The 17478-nt window shown below is 34.2% G+C and overlaps 2 protein-coding genes across 2 annotated transcripts; both read right to left on the bottom strand.

Moving 5' to 3' along the window:
- Nucleotides 1-9952: 9952 nt before the first annotated feature.
- On the bottom strand, nucleotides 9953-12552 carry LOC132604981 (uncharacterized). Its single transcript, XM_060318320.1, has 3 exons — nucleotides 12117-12552; nucleotides 11604-12019; nucleotides 9953-11183 (listed from the first exon to the last, which is right to left on the bottom strand). Exons 1-3 carry the CDS (start codon nucleotides 12157-12159, stop codon nucleotides 10452-10454), a joined length of 1191 nt encoding a protein of 396 aa, XP_060174303.1. The 5' UTR covers nucleotides 12160-12552; the 3' UTR covers nucleotides 9953-10451.
- A 298-nt stretch (nucleotides 12553-12850) lies between these two features.
- LOC132607643 (uncharacterized) lies at nucleotides 12851-14988 on the bottom strand. The gene is made up of 5 exons (XM_060321736.1): nucleotides 14753-14988; nucleotides 13850-14038; nucleotides 13169-13269; nucleotides 13001-13069; nucleotides 12851-12871 (listed from the first exon to the last, which is right to left on the bottom strand). Exons 1-5 carry the CDS (start codon nucleotides 14895-14897, stop codon nucleotides 12851-12853), a joined length of 525 nt encoding a protein of 174 aa, XP_060177719.1. The 5' UTR covers nucleotides 14898-14988.
- Nucleotides 14989-17478: the final 2490 nt, after the last annotated feature.

Here is a 17478-nt window from a genome sequence, read left to right as displayed (position 1 = left end):
AAATCACAATAGCCTAAAGGAGTAAAAATCAATACCCAGCCATCAGTTCACACTAAAAATCCCGAACGCTGTAACACAAAAGCTCCCCAAGTCTGGTAATCCCTCTAACGGTATCATCTCGCCTCCAAGTCTCTTTTTCTTCAATACCCATCTCGGGCCATCTGTTCTTCAATTCCGTGGAGAAGATAAAGGAAGGTAATAGGTTGATTTTATTTTTCCAACTATTATTGCTGGGATTTTAATTTAATTACTTACAAAATCTTATAATGCATTCACGACACATATGCTCTTTATGTATTGATTAAGTATCTTGAGATTTTGCTAGATCTGCCACCGTGTGTGGGGCAAAATCTTTTCACTGGGGTGTACAACTATATTTTCCTTAGAAGAATTTGGGAGGGGAGTGGGAGTACTCACATTTTCAGAAATTTTGTAGTCATATGGAAAAGAAAGGTACATATGTAATGATGATGCATTTGATAGATCACTTGTAAGAGTTTAATGCTGATGCATTTGAAATTCATGTGTAGCTCCAAACTGAAATCCTGAGTCTTTGCACTACAAGATTCTTGTGGCTGTTGGAATGCTTACTGGGATGAAAGGGACGGAGGAGTATTGCCTTTTTCCTATCAAACTAGTGATACATCATACTTACATACCGAAGTTTTCATTGACTAGTAGTATTTAGGATTACTGAATGTTTTCATGTGTTTGCCACAAAGATAATTCTGTTGACTGGATAATGATGCTAACTTGACAGTTAGGTGGTGATGGCTCAGTGCCTCTTTACTGCCTCAGTAACTATAACCAGATCGCATCTAATTAGCTCGGTTTAGCAGTAAGCTTGTATATTGAAAATATCTCTTGCACATGATGAATGAATGCAGCTGCTAGCAAAAAAATAGTATTATCAAATACCGTACCGAACCGAAGTTTGATTTTCTGATTACCGAATTACCGAACCGAAGTTTGAAAGTTCGGTATTTGGTATATACTTTCAATTAACGATTACCGAACCCGAACTTTAAAAATATCGAACCGAATACCGAACGCCCAACCCTAGTTATCCGGATTGGTGGCCAGGAAATCAAAAAAGAGACAGAAAAATAGGAGGTAGAGGACGCGGACAACAACAACAATAGAAGGATGGACCGGGATACGGTTATGGAAGAGGTAACTACCGGGCTAACCCTGTGGTAGCCAAAGAAGGAATTCAGGCGGAGGCTAAACGGGTCTCCGAAAAATCATCCTGGATTATTGATTCCAGTGCTACCAACCATGTGACAGGTAATCCAGAGGGACTAAGCAATCAGTGGGACATTCCTAAGTGTCCGGTTGGACTTCCGGATGGAAGTAGCTCGGTCGCCACGAGAGAAGGAACAATCAGGTTGAATGATAGCATATGGTTGAAGGATGTTCTTTACGTTCCGCATTTAATGAGAAATTTAATTTTTTGTGTCACAACTTGTTGATGATTTAGACTGCGATGTAAAATTTAATAAAATTATGTGTGTTATACAGGATCCCACCACGAGGAAGCTGATTGGAACGGGTGAGCGTCGAGGTGGTCTTTACTATTTCCAGAATGTGCCGTGGATACGAGCTATGAAGGCAGAGACAGTTGATTGGTTCGATCTTTAGCACAAACGGGTGGGTCATCCTTTAGCACAAGTAATGAAGTCGATTACGACATTAGGCCTAAAAAATAGTAGTATTAGATTGGATAAAGAATGTGACATATGCCTAAGGGCAAAACAAATAAGGATTGTTTTTCCTTTAAGTGATAATATAGCCTCGGATATTATTGAGATGATTCATTGTGATTTAAGGGGACCGTATAGAACTCCTTCCTTCTATGGTGCTTCATATTTTTTTATTGTTGTAGATGATCGTTCGAGAGCCGTGTGGATCTTTCTTTTAGTTGATAAGAAAGAAGTGTCTCAAACCTTGAAGAATTTCTTCGCCTTGGTGGATAGGCAGTTTGGTAAATGGGTGAAGATAGTTAGAAGTGATCAAGGAACTGAGTCCCTTGTATGAAGAATTACTTCTTCGAACATGGAATTATTTTCCAAACATCTCCCAACAAAATGGAAGAGTCGAGAGAAAACAACGTCACATTCTCAATATAGCACGAGCACTGCGATTTCAAGGTCACTTTCCAATCAAATTTTGGGGAGAATGTGTTTTGACTGCGAGATATTTGATTAACAGAATGTCATCTCAATTTTGAATGGGACAAACCCTATGAAATTTTATACGGGAATGCGCCTCGTTATGATCACCTAAGGGTGATAGGGTCTTTGTGCTACGTGCACGCAAAGAGAAGAACAAGGACAAGTTTGAAAGCAGGAGTCGTAGGTGAGTTTTCTTAGGATATCCCTCCGTAAAGAAGGGTTGGAGATTGTTTGACTTAGAGAACAACGAATATTTGGTCTCAAGAGATATGGACTTCTATGAGACTAAGTTCTCATTTGCTGTAGGATCGAGTAACTTGGTAGATAGCATATAAGTTATCCCGGATGAAGGATAGACTACGGAAAAAGGTCTTCTGAACGTAGATGACACTTAGGAAGAAAGAAACCAACACACCGTAGAAAAAGACCAAACATATAATGTAGGTATAGACGAAACCCGGAGAAATGAAGTCAAGATACCAGTTACCGTACCTACTAATCAGCCAGATTAGACCGTACAGATGTCGGTCTAGATAGAGAAAATGTGGAGGAATTACAGACAGAAGGGGTCCGGACAGTCGAAAATGCACCCGGAGGAGCAAATGGAAACGCCATAAGCAGGAATCGATTCGGTTGCGTGACTACATCACTGAAACATTCCGGAAACAAAGTCCATCAACTCGTCCTCCTGATCCATCCTCAGCAACCTCAGGTGCGCCTTATCCTATAGCTCACTTTATATTCTATGATAATTTTTCTTTGAAACACCAAAGTTTTCTTGCACTAGCTACCACTGGAACGAGACAAAACCTTCTCGGAGGCAACAAAAAAGGAATATTAGCGGAAAGCCATGCAACAAAAGATTTAAGAATTGTAGGATAATGGAACATGGACTTTAGAAACTTTGCTACCGGATAAGAAAGCAATCAGATGTAGACGGATGTACTAGATCAAGTACAACTCAAACGGCACCATTGAGCAATATAAAGCTCGTTTGGTCATCTTCGTAAATAAATAGGAAGAAGGAATTGATTACAATGAAACTTTTGCTCCGGTTTCTAAGGTAGTAACAGTTCGGACCTTCCTGGCAGTTACGGCAGCGCGAAATTAAGAATTGCATTAGATGGATGTTCATAATGCTTTTTTACACGATGACCTTAAGGAAGAAGTATACATCAAAATTACCACTATGCTTCCGTGTTCCTAGTCCGGGTAAAGTGTGTCGACTCTGAATATCTTTGTATGGATTGAAGCAAGCTCTTCGGTGTTGGTTTGCAAAATTGTCAAGAGCTTTGCTAAAACATGGATTCAAACAAGCGTATTCGGACTACTCTTTGTTCACTATGCATCGGGGAAGTATGCAGCTCAACGTCTTAGTCTATGTGAATGACTTGATTATCCCCGGAAACCACTATAATGCCATTGAACGGTTCAAAGACTATCTCCGTATATTTTTCCACATGAAGGATTTGGGCCCTCTGAAGTATTTTCTAGGAGTTGAAGTTGCACGCGGGCCGACCGAGTTATTTTTTTGTCAACGGAAATATGCTTTGGATATAATTTTTAAGACCGGATTATTGGGAGCTAAACCCATCAACACTCCTATTGAACAGAATCATAGTTTGACATTGATCGGAGGAGCCAATTTGGGAGATCCAAAACTATACAGACGTTTGGTCGGAATATTGATATACCTCAGCTTTACACTATCAGAGTTATCATATTGCGTGCACGTTCTGTCCAGTTCATGCAGCAACGAAAGGAAGAACACTGGAACGCGGCTCTTCATGTAGTGCATTAGTTGAAGAAGAACCCAAGACAAGATATAGTAATGTGAAAAGATTGTGATCTCTAGTTATATGGATTGTGTGATTCGGACTGGACGGATGTTTGTTGACCCGAAAATCACTTACCGGATGGTTTATCTCACTCGAAAATTCGCCTGTTGGAAAATCAAGAAGCAGCATATTGTCTCTCGCTCGTAAGGGAGGCTGAATACTGATCGATGGCAATGACCGTCTATGAATTGAAATGGTTAAAATATTGCATAGTTTGGGCTTTGAACACAAGTCTCTGGTGAAAATGTACTATGACAGTCAAACAACTTTGTATATTGCCCGAAATCTGATGTTTCATGAACGGACTAAACACATTAAAGTGGATTGTCACTATATTTCGCAATCCAATTCAGTATAATATTCCCTAGTCATGTGTCAACTAGTGAGCAGTTGGCCGATGTGTTTACAAAGGCTTTGGGAAAATCACAACATGAATATTACTTGGCAAGTTGGTCATTCGAGACCCTCATGCTCTAACCTGAGGGGGGTATTGAGACCGGATATACGAAGACCCTATTCTAGTCTAATTGTAATAGTTTAGTCTATTTATGGTACCATTGTAATTATGGTAAATATAGGATTTGTAGTCCTATTAGAATAGGGTTACCATATTAGACTAGGATAAGGAGGACCTTGTATATAAGGAGGTCGTTATGATGAATACAAAGTAGAAAGAATTCATCCATTATTCTTGTCTCTCACAAATTCTCGTCTCTGCCTCGATTTTAACAGTATTGAGTAGTTACGCTGCCATTAAACCTTAGTTGATACAGTGCAACCTAACATAATTAAGGGCGTTAAGTAAGTCATTTAAACATGGCTTTTCAGATTTTTTATTTTTGCACTTTTTAAAACAACACATAGATTTTAAAAAATAGAAAAATGGTCAAAAAATTGAAAAAAAATATATCAATTGAGGCCATAGAGAGGTGTCACATCACCTTGTTGATGCCTAGCTTTATATTACATATAGATAAAGATATAGATTATAATGAGATCTTAAATTTGAATTAACTGAAATTAGGGTCTGCTTGGAAAGCCACCTGGTAATTGGAATTGGTGTAATTATTAGGGTAATAATTATACAGAAATTATATTGCTGTGTAATTACAACGACCTATTTGTTTGTCATAATGTAATTACAGTGTAAATACAAGCATACTGTTTGGTTGCACAAGTGTAATTACACAATTAGTTTAATTGAAAAATAAAATTTAATTTTCAAAATTAAAAATTAATATATGAAAAATATGTGCTATTATAAATGATATTAAATTAGGTATTTAACAACACATTGCTTCTTGAAAATATATTAATTAATAATCATAAATTTGTAACTAACATTGTCAAAAATAAATTAAAATCGAAAATATAACCTAAATTTAAAATCCAAAAGAAATAGTTTAACATAATACTCTTATGTCAAATTTCAACATGACATAACTAAGTTTCAATGTAACTTAAGTAAATATAATTCAAAAGAAAGGAAAACAACCTCATTCACAACGAATCATAAATTTGTAACTAATATTGTCAAAAATAAATTAAAATCGAAAATATAACCTAAATTTAAAATCCAAAAGAAAAAGTTTAACATATTACTCTTATGTCAGGTTTGTTAATGACTCATTCTTTCTAATATTAAGAGACGTATTTTAAAAAAATCAGAATAATAACACAGTTATGCTAAATGAATAGAATAAAAAATAAAACAAATACGAACAATTACATGGAACCATAAGAAGAAAAGCTTGGGAATGAGAGGAAAGGAAATGAAAGACAAATAATATAAAAAGAAATTAAGATAATAGAAATAAAAATAAATTAAAAAAGAAAAAAAATAAAATAAAACAAAAAAGAAAGAATTAAAAAGTAACCATGTAATTACAGGGTGTAATTACAACAATTCTCAACTCCCCCCCCCCCAAAAAAAAAAAAAACACACTTGAGAATTAGAGAGTGTAATTACACTTTCTTAGGGCCTGTTTGGAAAGCCACCTGGTAATTGGAATTGGTGTAATTACTAGGGTGAGAAAAGGACAAAAATGGTCCCTTAACTATAATAGTAGGTTCAAAATAGTCCCTTAACTATGCACTTAGCGGTTTTAGTCCTTTAAGTTTGTTACAAGTTAACAAAAACGATCCCTTAACTATGAGAGTAGGTTCAAAATAGTCCCTTAACTATGCACTTAACGGTTTTGGTCCTTTAAGTTTGCCATAAGTTGACAGTTTTAGTCTCGACAAAATATTCATCGAACTCTATTTGTTAGATTTGACGAGAACTATGAAAAAAAGGGAAAAATTAGTGAGAACTCTAGATCGGTCAAATAACTCGGGACAAAACCGACGGACGTTAGTCGGTTATACGATGGACTTTCGCGCATTTTTCCTCAAAAATAACCGATGGACTTCCGTTGGTTTCCGTAAAAAATAAAAAATAGTGTCCCTCGATTTTATCCATCGGTTTCTGTCCATCGTTTTTTTCGCTTGTTTTTTGTAGTGACAACTTTTTTAGTTTCTGCTATTTCTAATTTATTTCTAAAGTCTAGTGTATTTTATTTAGTCGATGGATTCCCTCAGTTTTAATCGATAGAGTCCGTCGGTCTTTGTGTTTCGAGACACTATTTTCTGACATTATCAAACCGTTAAGTGCATACTTAAGGGACTATTTTTAACCAACCCTCATAGTTAAAGGACCATTTTGTCAACTTATGGCAAACTTAAATGGCCAAAACCGTTAAGTGCATAGTTAAGAGACTATTTTGAACCTACTCTCATAGTTAAGGGACCATTTTTGTTAACTTGTAACAAACTTAAAGGACTAAAACCGTTAAATGTATAGTTAAGGGACTATTTCGAACCTACTATCATAGTTAAGGGACCATTTTTATCCTTTTCTCTACTAGGGTAGTAATTACACAGTAGTGTAATTACAACGACCTGTTTGTTTGTCATAACGTAATTACAGTGTAATTACAAGCGTGTTGTTTGGTTGCACAAGTGTAATTACACTGTTAGTTTAATTTAAAAATAAAATTTAATTATAAAAAAATTAAAATTAATATTTAAAAAATATTTCCTTTATAAATGATATTAAATTAGTTATTTAATAACACATTGTTTCTTGAAAATATATTAATTAATAATCATATATTTGTAACTAATATTGTAACAAAAATAATTGATATATATTTTTCAAATTAATATTTAATTTTAATTAATTATAAAACTTAAAAGAAGACTTTTTTTGTGAGAACGTCATGGATTGGATGTTTGACAAAAAAATAATATTAATAAATATAATGCCATAACATTATTCAGATGTTTGACACAAAAAATCCATCAAATGTAAGTGAAAAATAAACAACATGCAATGTGAAAGCAAATAACTTAAAATTGAAAATATAACCTAAATTCAAAATCCAAAAGAAAAAGTTCAACATAATACTCTTATGTCAAATTCCAACATTACATAAGTAAGTTCCAACGTAACTTAAGTAAATAATTCAAAAGAAAGGAAAAATATAAGTTTATAACCCTATTCACAATGAAATTATACTTAAATAATGTCACCTGTTATATGTCAAGTTTGTTAATAACTCATTCTTTCCAATATTAAGAGGTGTAGTTTCAAATATTAGAATAATAACACGGTTATGCTAAATGAATAAAATAAAATAAAAAATACGAGCAATTACATGGAATCACAAGAAGTAAAGGTTGGGAATGAAAAGAAAGAAAATGAAAAACAAATAATATAAAAATAAAAATACATTTTAAAAAATAAAAAAATAAAAAAGTAAAAATAAAAAAGAAATAAAAATAATTGAAATAAAAAAATATTTAAAATAAAAAAAATTAAAATAATAGAAATAAAATAATTTAAAAATAAAAATGAATTAAAGTAAAAAATAAACAGACTAAAAAGTAATCCTGTAATTACAGGGTGTAATTACACCCAATTCTCAGCCCCCCCCTTGAGAATTGGAGAGTGTAATTACACCCTGTCAATTACATCCAATTCTCACATAACTGTGTAATTACCTGGTCAAACAAACAGGCCAAACTGTGTAATTACATCCAATTACACCCAATTCCAATTACCTGGGTGGCTTTCCAAACAGGCCCTAAGTAAACAAACAGACCAAACTGTGCAATTACATCCAATTCCAATTACCTGGGTGGCTTTCCAAACAGGCCCTTTGAGTCCTTGCTCCTCATTCAAATCTCTTAACTTTGCGCTAAGCAAGCAATCAAAAGAACATATTAACGCCCACTCCTTGATAAGTTAACATGATTTGATGCAAATATCGGGTAAATATTTTATCCATGTCTTCATTCTAATTTTTTATATTGGGGTCCTCAATCTAATTAATTGAAAATCCGAGCGTTCTCTGCTTATTCAAATCTGTTAACTTTTGCAAACAACAAAAAAACTTTCGTTGCATCGTGTATTCATGCTATTATTTTTCTTTTTTTTTAAATTATTATTTTATCACTTAATCGATAAATTATAATAATGTGCTATAACCACTAAATACAGACAAGTAATACTATTCCATACAAACAAATAGTGCCAAAGATTATCATTGAGGAATCTGGTGATGTCAATCATTTTAGTTGTTTACACTTTAGACACTGATAAGAAATAACCAAAAATCAATCCGACAAGATTTTCACTTCGATTCTTTTTTTCTCAAACATGTAATGAAAAATACGCTTAAGCTATCTAAGTAATGAGTACCCTCGGGGGCCACCATTTTTGGAATATATACACACCTTAGTAGCCCTCTCATGCCCAGAGATAAATTCAGAATTTGAATTTCATGAATATTAGATTCTAAAACAACATCCTCAAGTGCTAATAAATGAGTTTCGGAATTAATACTTGTTATATTTTGTGAATCTTTTAACATGGGCAGAGCTAGAGACTAAGGTACGGGTTCTGACGAATCCAGTAACAACCTTGGTCCAGATATTGTATTTGGCTTAAGACATCCTATGTACAAATTATTAATTTCAAACTCCATAATTTAAAAGGGCTAAAATGCTAAACCTATGCTTTAAGTTCTAGTTCCCCCTCTGTCTTTTAACATATATACTTAATCTGAATTAAAGCTACACAATTCGGCTGAACCGAGATATATTACACTCTACATCAACCCCTACTTTTACCTTCATATCCTAGAAAGAATAATGCTCAAAGCCTATGCTGTTTTTTGTCCCCTTTGAAATGGATGACACAAAGGAAAAAGAGGCTACTCATTTTATGCCCACTCTCTAAGGACCATCACTTTTCTTTATGCAAAAAAACAACTTTTTTACTTCCTGTTGGAGCTACATGCGTGAAAAGGGCAATCCCATTTTTGCTTAGACGAAATCTCATTATTGATGTTGACAACCAATATGAACCTTTAAGAAGTAAGATAGATTATGGAGAGCTTCGAAATTATTCTGTCCATCTAAAAAGGAATAGCTTATTAATATGGATTTAACTGTAAAGAATTCGTACGCTATAAGTGTATTTTAACTTGTTATAGTTAACTTTCAGGTGATCTGATATACTAAAAATTCGTTTAAATACTGGGCATGAAGTGCGTAAGCTATAAAGCAAACGCACCTAAAGAATTGCTGCTGACGAGTGATCTTGCAAGATCCAGGACTCAATCTGAGTCCCTCCCTCTAAGTCATCTAAATCAAGTAAGAACTGAAACCCTTTTAGGGTATGGAAGTTGAACTCTACAATTATTTGAAAAAATCAAACTACTTTTTTAATTATGATTTTAATACAAAAACTACAATTTTGGACTAGTACTTTTACGTAATTTTCAAATATGTAAATTTCATCTCAAGAAACCAATGAATAGATGTTCCAATTTATAACAAAATTAAAGGTGTTGCCCCTAGTTCAAAAAATCAATTCCCCGAATTCACAAAAAAAAATAAAAAAAATGACACATTGAATCCGATACACTGTACCTTCATTTTTTCCAGGATAGAGGTGGTAACATTTATTTCATTTGCTAGTAATATTGATTTTTTTTTAAAAAAAAAAAAAAAAACTAATATCCATGGTACGAAAGTTTGTCACGCAATGACCAAAATGTGGCTTTTGACATGTATGATAACAATAGAAATGAATGCCTATTGCCCCATTTGGTTGATCAATGGCCAACTCATGCTAGTGTCTGCTTTCACACATATGCGAAGAGTTAAACAATTATGCATTAAAACAAAATGATGTCTATCAAGAACTTAAGGACTAGCATTTTGGCAGACAACATAAGCATCCATCAATGATTTGCATCTATGTTGTTCAGACTCTTCAAACATGTCGTTCGATGCGTGTCGGATCCTCTAAAAGTATTGCCGTTTTTGAGGATCCAACACGGTGTGGCAACATTTTCGGAGAGTCGAGCAATATAGATTTGTATGGTGCTCAATTATTCTCTTTGTCTGTTCCTTTTGAAGAAAGCAAAGATGACTCCCTGTCCTTAACCATACCTGATCTCAGAGCTACACTTCTGTTGCAAACAGATTTTTTCTCAACCAATGGAGTTCTCATATGAGGAAAACTCTTTCTCTGTTTAAGCTGTGTTTCTGCTCCATCATGAAAATCAATGAGCTCCAAGTATCTACTCAAATCATTAACTTCATTTTCTTGCTTTCTTGATTTTGAAGTGCTAGTAATCCCCTTCTCCTGATCGAACGGGCTTAAATGGAGCGGCATGGACAGTGAGGATTCATACAGCCGACCCCTACTTGCTTGGGCTTGAGGCGTATTTGTTGTTGTAGTGCTGATTCCCTTGGCATATTTTGTAACCATTTTCTCTCTTTCTAGCTTAGTCTTTACTATCTCATTTACTAGTCCAACTTTTTTTCTGTCATGTTCTCCTGCACCAACTTTCCTCAACTTTGAGCAAACTTTTCTGTCAATTTCCATAGATTTGTCCAAGCCACCTTTTCGCATATATGGGAGCTCGACTTTTGGACTTGGGAGTAGTCTTGTTCTCATTAGACCTCGGTTTACATTGTCAGTGCATAGCGGACTTCTAGCTCGTTTAACTTTAGTTGATGCTTCCGCACTTTTGCCCTTATCTAAACTTGACGACTTTCCCTGCTTATGTGCTTGATTCGAATTTCCATTGAAAGTTCTCACCACTGACATATCCTGTCAACAAAAATCACAGGCCGCTAGTTTATATCAAATATGTACATATATTAACTGTGACACAAAGCAATTAGCATGCCCCTGACCAACTGGTTAAAGATGTCTGCAATGTACAACAACAGCAACATACCCAGTGAAATCCCACAATGTGCATACATAAAACACAATACAGTCAAAGCTCTCTCTAACGGCATCATTTGTTCGGATATTTTTGACTGCTATAACGAGATATTGTTATAGAAAAATATAACATAATATGAAATTTCAGTTCCACAGGTTGTCATAGTGAAATGTTGTTATAGAGGATGGTTGATATAGAGAGGGTTGACTATAGACGATATGTTTATAATAACAGATATATGTACTTTTAGGATTGTTTTCTTCAAACCAATTACTGAATTAAAGTGAGGCAAAACCAACCTCATCAAAGAAGCCAAATTTTGGCGATGGCATACAAAGACCAGATGGTTGAGAATTCTTCCTTGGCACTGAAGCAATAGGTCCAGTAACTTGACTTGGAGACCATAAATTCTGAGTTGGTCCAAATGTCATATTAAGACGATGATCCGAATCACCACGAGCTTGGTTGGTGCTAGAAGTTGAAGATGACGATTTCAAGGACTTAGAGGAACAATGAATTTCCGTTGAGGAACTAAGATTTTCAAACCTTTTACTCTGTGTAGATGATCTTGTTGGAGTCTTCGTGCACGAGACAGAGGCAGATAGTTTACTCTTTCGGGTTTCTCCTCGTTTCCTAGCATAACCAGATGTCTCATACAAACGACAAGAGGTGATTGAAGAGTGAGTAGTAGAATTCGACAGCATCAAATCTCGTCCTACAAAAGGCACATGTTATTTATTCTATCATAAACGATCGAGAATGAGAAAGCAACCTCATTTTCAAACAGGAGTTTCTATAAGTATGTCGCGTACCAGCTCCAGTTCTTCTCTTGCCTCCCACTTCTGCAATGTGCATATCTGGTGATGATAATTTACTTTGCGAAGACGAGGCCCTTTTCTCCACACGTGGAACCTTGGGAAGCTTGAGGTCTAGTGAATTGAACTCTCTTCTTTTACAATGTTGCTAATCAACAACAACAAAACTGTGTTAGTAATAATCACTTAGCAGTTTGCAATTTAAACTAGTTTATTCATTTTAATAGGGTGTTCCCACCTCCTATGCATTTGACAGAAGCAAAGATGAAAATCCAGTTGTGTATACAAGGCAAAGTTCACTATAGGATGAGAGGCTAAGAAACATGAGAACTCGCTTCAGATCCTCTATTGTATTAAGGGTTTATCTATATCCATTGACATTGTAAATGATTTTTTACACAAGCAGTGTAATGTAACCTACTGTAGAAGTTATTTGCTTATTTTATAGGCAAGTACCTTTAATTGATTCGAAGGTAACTTGGTAGAATAAAATATTTCTAAACTGTCAGTATATAGAAGTTCAATATACTAGTTATACTTCACTAAATAATAACATTTGGCCTATTTCTACCTATAACTCAACTAGTTATACATTCACTAGTAATAGTAAGACTCATAGCAACTAAACTTCTGCATTGAAAATAAAACAGAGACAGACAAAAGGTAGTAAATACTAATGCTGAAGTTTAAAAAATGATTGAAACAATGTTACTATTAGTGAATGATGTCTGTTAACTATAGTGACAATTTAACTGATTAACCCAAAAAGGTTAAACAATCAGTGTAACACAGAGTAGTACACAATAGAGTAATAAAATGTGAATAACTTCATTCAACTCTTTGAAGTCATGTACTTAATAAATGTATAAAACAACACTTACTTCTATTTTACTTCTCTCTGCTCTTGCATTATTCATGTTTTTCCTTTTGGAAACTTGCCTGTGATAGATCTGACAATTAAAATGAGAGCGTCAATCCATTAATATAATACTTGCAAGTTGTAAAGAAAGGGAACCATCAAGTTTAACATTGTCCCTTATGTGACTAACCATGTCTGTGGAGTCAGTTCCAGTATCTGAAATAGCCGATAGGACTGGCTTTCGAGCGCGTACATCTGATATAGACGATAGTTCATGTGGATCCAAAAGACCTGTCAATGGATACAACAACAACTGTCTCTCAAACTCACGCAAGTCGTGGTTAGCTATATGAGTACTCACTGTCTATGTAGCTCCATTTTAAGCTCGTCTTAGTCCAATATTATATAAAATAACTTTAATAAGCACCAGAAATTCTCTATATTTTCTGTTGGCATACAAATTTCTAACAAAAGACTCCTACGAAAACATTAGACTTAAAGTAATCATATATAGATCAAAATCTGTCAATGGATAAAACAACTATTAACTGTCCCTAATGCCAAGCAAGTCGGAGTCAGCTATATGAATCCTCAGTGTCCATGTCGGTCCATTTAATCTCACCTCAGTTTAATATTGTATGAAATAAATTTAAGCGCTAGAAGTTCTCTATATTTTTGACTAGCATACAAATATCTTACAGGAGTAAAAGACTCCTAGAAAAACTAGACTTAAAGTAACCGTATATAGAACGACACCTTTCGATGGATGAAGTATTTTAAATCTTACAAGCATGAAGCAACTAACTGCATTGACATGTACATAGAACAATCATAGATGAAATAATGCTAAAAAAATCTAATAAAATAGTACCTGCACTAGTGAAGAAGGCGTTATCCCAAGCTGAACTTTTGCGCAAGAAACTAGGTCTTCCTGGCTGAATAGGTGCAGAAGACAAATGCTTTAGCTCCTTCTGTTGGTTCACTTGTGTTGTTTTATCTCTTTGCAAGGAAGTTCTTGATGAATTTGAAACCCCATTCTCATTTATATTGTCCAATGTTACTGCAGAAATGACATCAAGTGAAATTGTTGCATACAATTGCACACAAGTATAAAGAACAAATGAAAAAGTGTACACCCAGACTCATCTTCCTATTGTAAATATAACTCCCCACAAAATGAATTCCATTTAAACCAATTCTCAAAGGACATGACATGATTAGTATTTAACCCAAAAGAAAACAACCTCCAAGTTCAAATTCAAAGAAATGTGGTTGATCTGTCTTCCACAATATAGTAGTACAATCAAGATAGTTTCAACCAGGGGCGGATGCCGGAAAATCATACTCTATAGGTCTTTTTTCTTTAATTTTAAGTAAATATAGTAGATGATGAAATCCCTTGGTGAAAATCCTATCTCGTTACTGCTTCCAACAAAAGCTAAATTTTACGCAAAAATATCAAATACTCTCTACATCTCAACATATATATGACATTCTTCCCATTTTGTAGATTTCAAAAATCACATTATTCCATTTCTAGACAACTGTTACAAATTTTAATAATTCAAATTCGTCCAACTACGCGATGTTTTTTCTATCAAACTAACTCGTCACCGATAACGTTAATAGTTTTGGTTCACTATACTAATATAACATATAAGTCAAATTAACATCATGATTAAGCTTTGTGTCCAATCAAATACCGTCATATAAATATAAATGCACGTATGAAACACATACAAAAAATAAACATATGTCAAAGAGATTTATTGACCTGAAAGGCGAAGGTCTTCAAGAGAATCAAATAAAGGAGAATCAATAAGACAATCTTCCTCTGAGGAAATATCAATTAGCTTAAGCTTTTGATCTCCAATATCATAACTAAAACTTCTCTTTTTCTTTTCTTCATAGCATTCCATTTCAATCAACTTACCAAAATCAGTAATATATGAATATTTGAAATTTTGGCTGTATGGTTAGGATCCCTCAACCTTTTTGCTAGAGGTCTCCGGTTCGAGCATGTGAATGGAAAAAAATGCGGTTTCGTGCCTTAATTCGAATTAGTCAGGGTCTAAAAAGAATACCATACACGATTGTGAAGCAAAATTAAAAAAAAATGAAGTTTGAAGAAATGGCAGATTAGGATTTGTAACTGACTTCAATATAATTAAGCAGAATTAATTAATTCTTATGATTTGCACTTGATTACTTTCCATTTAGAATTAATTGGTCCTTTCTTGCATTAAACCAGTGTTTCCTTGATGAAAGCCTCTTCCTAGCTTTTGAAAATTCAAAATTTTCATAATTGAATTGTTTTTTTTTTTTTATTAAAAAAAAATGTTTTTTGGGGTTAATAGTACTTTTGGTCCCTTGGTTATTAATAAATTCTAATTTTAGTTTTTATGATATTTAACTAAGCACATTTAACCGTCAATTAATTGAAACATGCACTTTTGATCCCTTTGCTTGTGAATATTTATAATTTATCAAGATTACCAATTGTTCCTTGTTTCACCACATAATTATCGATGTGTTACGTTAAACTTATATTGTTATTCCATAACTGAAAGTAATTTACTCTAAAAAAAAGTCCAAATATAACATTTCAACTTTAGTGTAGTTATTTGCCAAAATGACCATTACACGCTGATTTTGAGTCTGCTACAATATCAATGGATATTAAGTAAACTAAAGAAAGTGACATCTGATCTAATTTTGAACAGATTAAGCTTTAAACAAATTGATTGGCTAAGCAAGATTATTGATTAGCTCGCTTAAGAATCAAATGGGCAAATTCTTCATCAGCTAATTATTGGAGATCTATTCTCACAAAGAGATGAAAGACTGACTTTCTTTACCTAACATTTTAATCTACAATATACCTTGTCCCGATGATATATCGAAAACAGTCTCTTTACCTTCAAAAATAGGGGTAAGGTCTCTCCCGATCCCACTTTGTGGGATTTCCCTCGATGTGATGTTGTTGTTGTTGTAATCTACTAATAAGAAATAAAAATATCTAACTGAGTAACAGTTAGTAGGTAAAAAAAGTCAAAGGGCTTCGATATGTTTCTTTCAAAACATGCTAAAAAGAATGTGTATACTACTTCTAGAGGAATTATAAATCATTATTAAAACACTATAGAGTTGATGATTATACCAATTCGCCAATTAGATTATACAACTCAAACTCTCCCTCTAGTGCATATTTAAACAGAAAACATACAAAATTGGCCAATGATTAGTTTTGTTTCCATGTACTATTAATTTAAAAATTAATGAAATCAAAACTAATCCAAATCTTTTAGCATAAGTGAAATGTCCAAGAAAACAAAATACTACTCATATGTATCATAATTAAATGTGTAGTCTTGCACGCATTGACATTAATATCATTTTCAAGTGTGTTCTTACACGCATTTCGGTTGCATTTCGAATCTTGTTTGTTTCACCAAACAGAAATCTATTTTAAATCAGAACAAAAACATTTTCAGAAAACAACAAACAATATGAGTACTATTTATTTATTTTCCTTTGGTCTTAACTCTTAATTCACAATTGTCTATAACCCTTTCAGTAATTATTTTACTATGAGTTGACTGTTTAAATATACATGTTACCTGCTTTAATTCTCACAGAAATATTACATTCGTTGAAGTATTTTCAAAATATAAAACTATTATTTACCTCTTCTTTTGTATAACAACAACAACATACCCACTGTAATCTCACAAGTGAAATCTAGGGAGGGTAGAGTGTACGCAGACCTTACACCTACCTTGGGAGGTAGGGCGGTTGTTTCCGAAAGACTCTCGACTCTAGAGAAAGCATGACAAAAAGGGGTCAGATAAGAAATGCCGAAAGAAAAGAAGCAATGACAAAATACTATAGCTAAGCATTATGAAGAAAGTAATAGTAACAGCAAACTCATACAATAAATGAAATATAAGAGACAACAAATAGTCGAAATACTAGAATACTACTACGACTACTAGTATGAAAGGGTAATTAGGACAACACTCAACTACGTACTAACCATCTACCTTAATTTGTGTCCTCCATAACCGCCTACCTAAGGTCATGCTCTCGGTAAGCTGCACCTGCGCCATATCCCGTCTAATCACACCCCCCCCCCCCAAATACTTCTTCGGCCCACCTCTACCTCTCCTGAAACCATTCATAGCCAACCTCTCACACATCCGCACTGGGGCATCAGTGCATCTCCTCTGTACATGTCCGAACCATCTCAGCCTCGCTTCCCGCATCTTATCCTCCACCAAGACCAAATTAAATTACAAAATGTAACTCTGTTTGAAAATGCACTCATGCGTTAGAGATATTGTTAAAATTTACATAATAGCTAAAGTTAACCTTGATCATGTAATTAACCAAAGCCTATAATTATTGATATTGTAGATGTTTTTCATATAATAGGTGTGCGCTCAATTCTTGTTATCCGCCACTCCCCCCCCCCCCCCCCCCCCCTCCCCCCAAAAAAAA

This window comes from Lycium barbarum, chromosome 8 (genome assembly GCF_019175385.1).
Source record: "Lycium barbarum isolate Lr01 chromosome 8, ASM1917538v2, whole genome shotgun sequence".
NCBI lineage: Eukaryota > Viridiplantae > Streptophyta > Magnoliopsida > Solanales > Solanaceae > Lycium > Lycium barbarum.
Note: the sequence above shows the minus strand (reverse complement) of the source record. Positions and strands in the feature narration are given on the sequence as shown.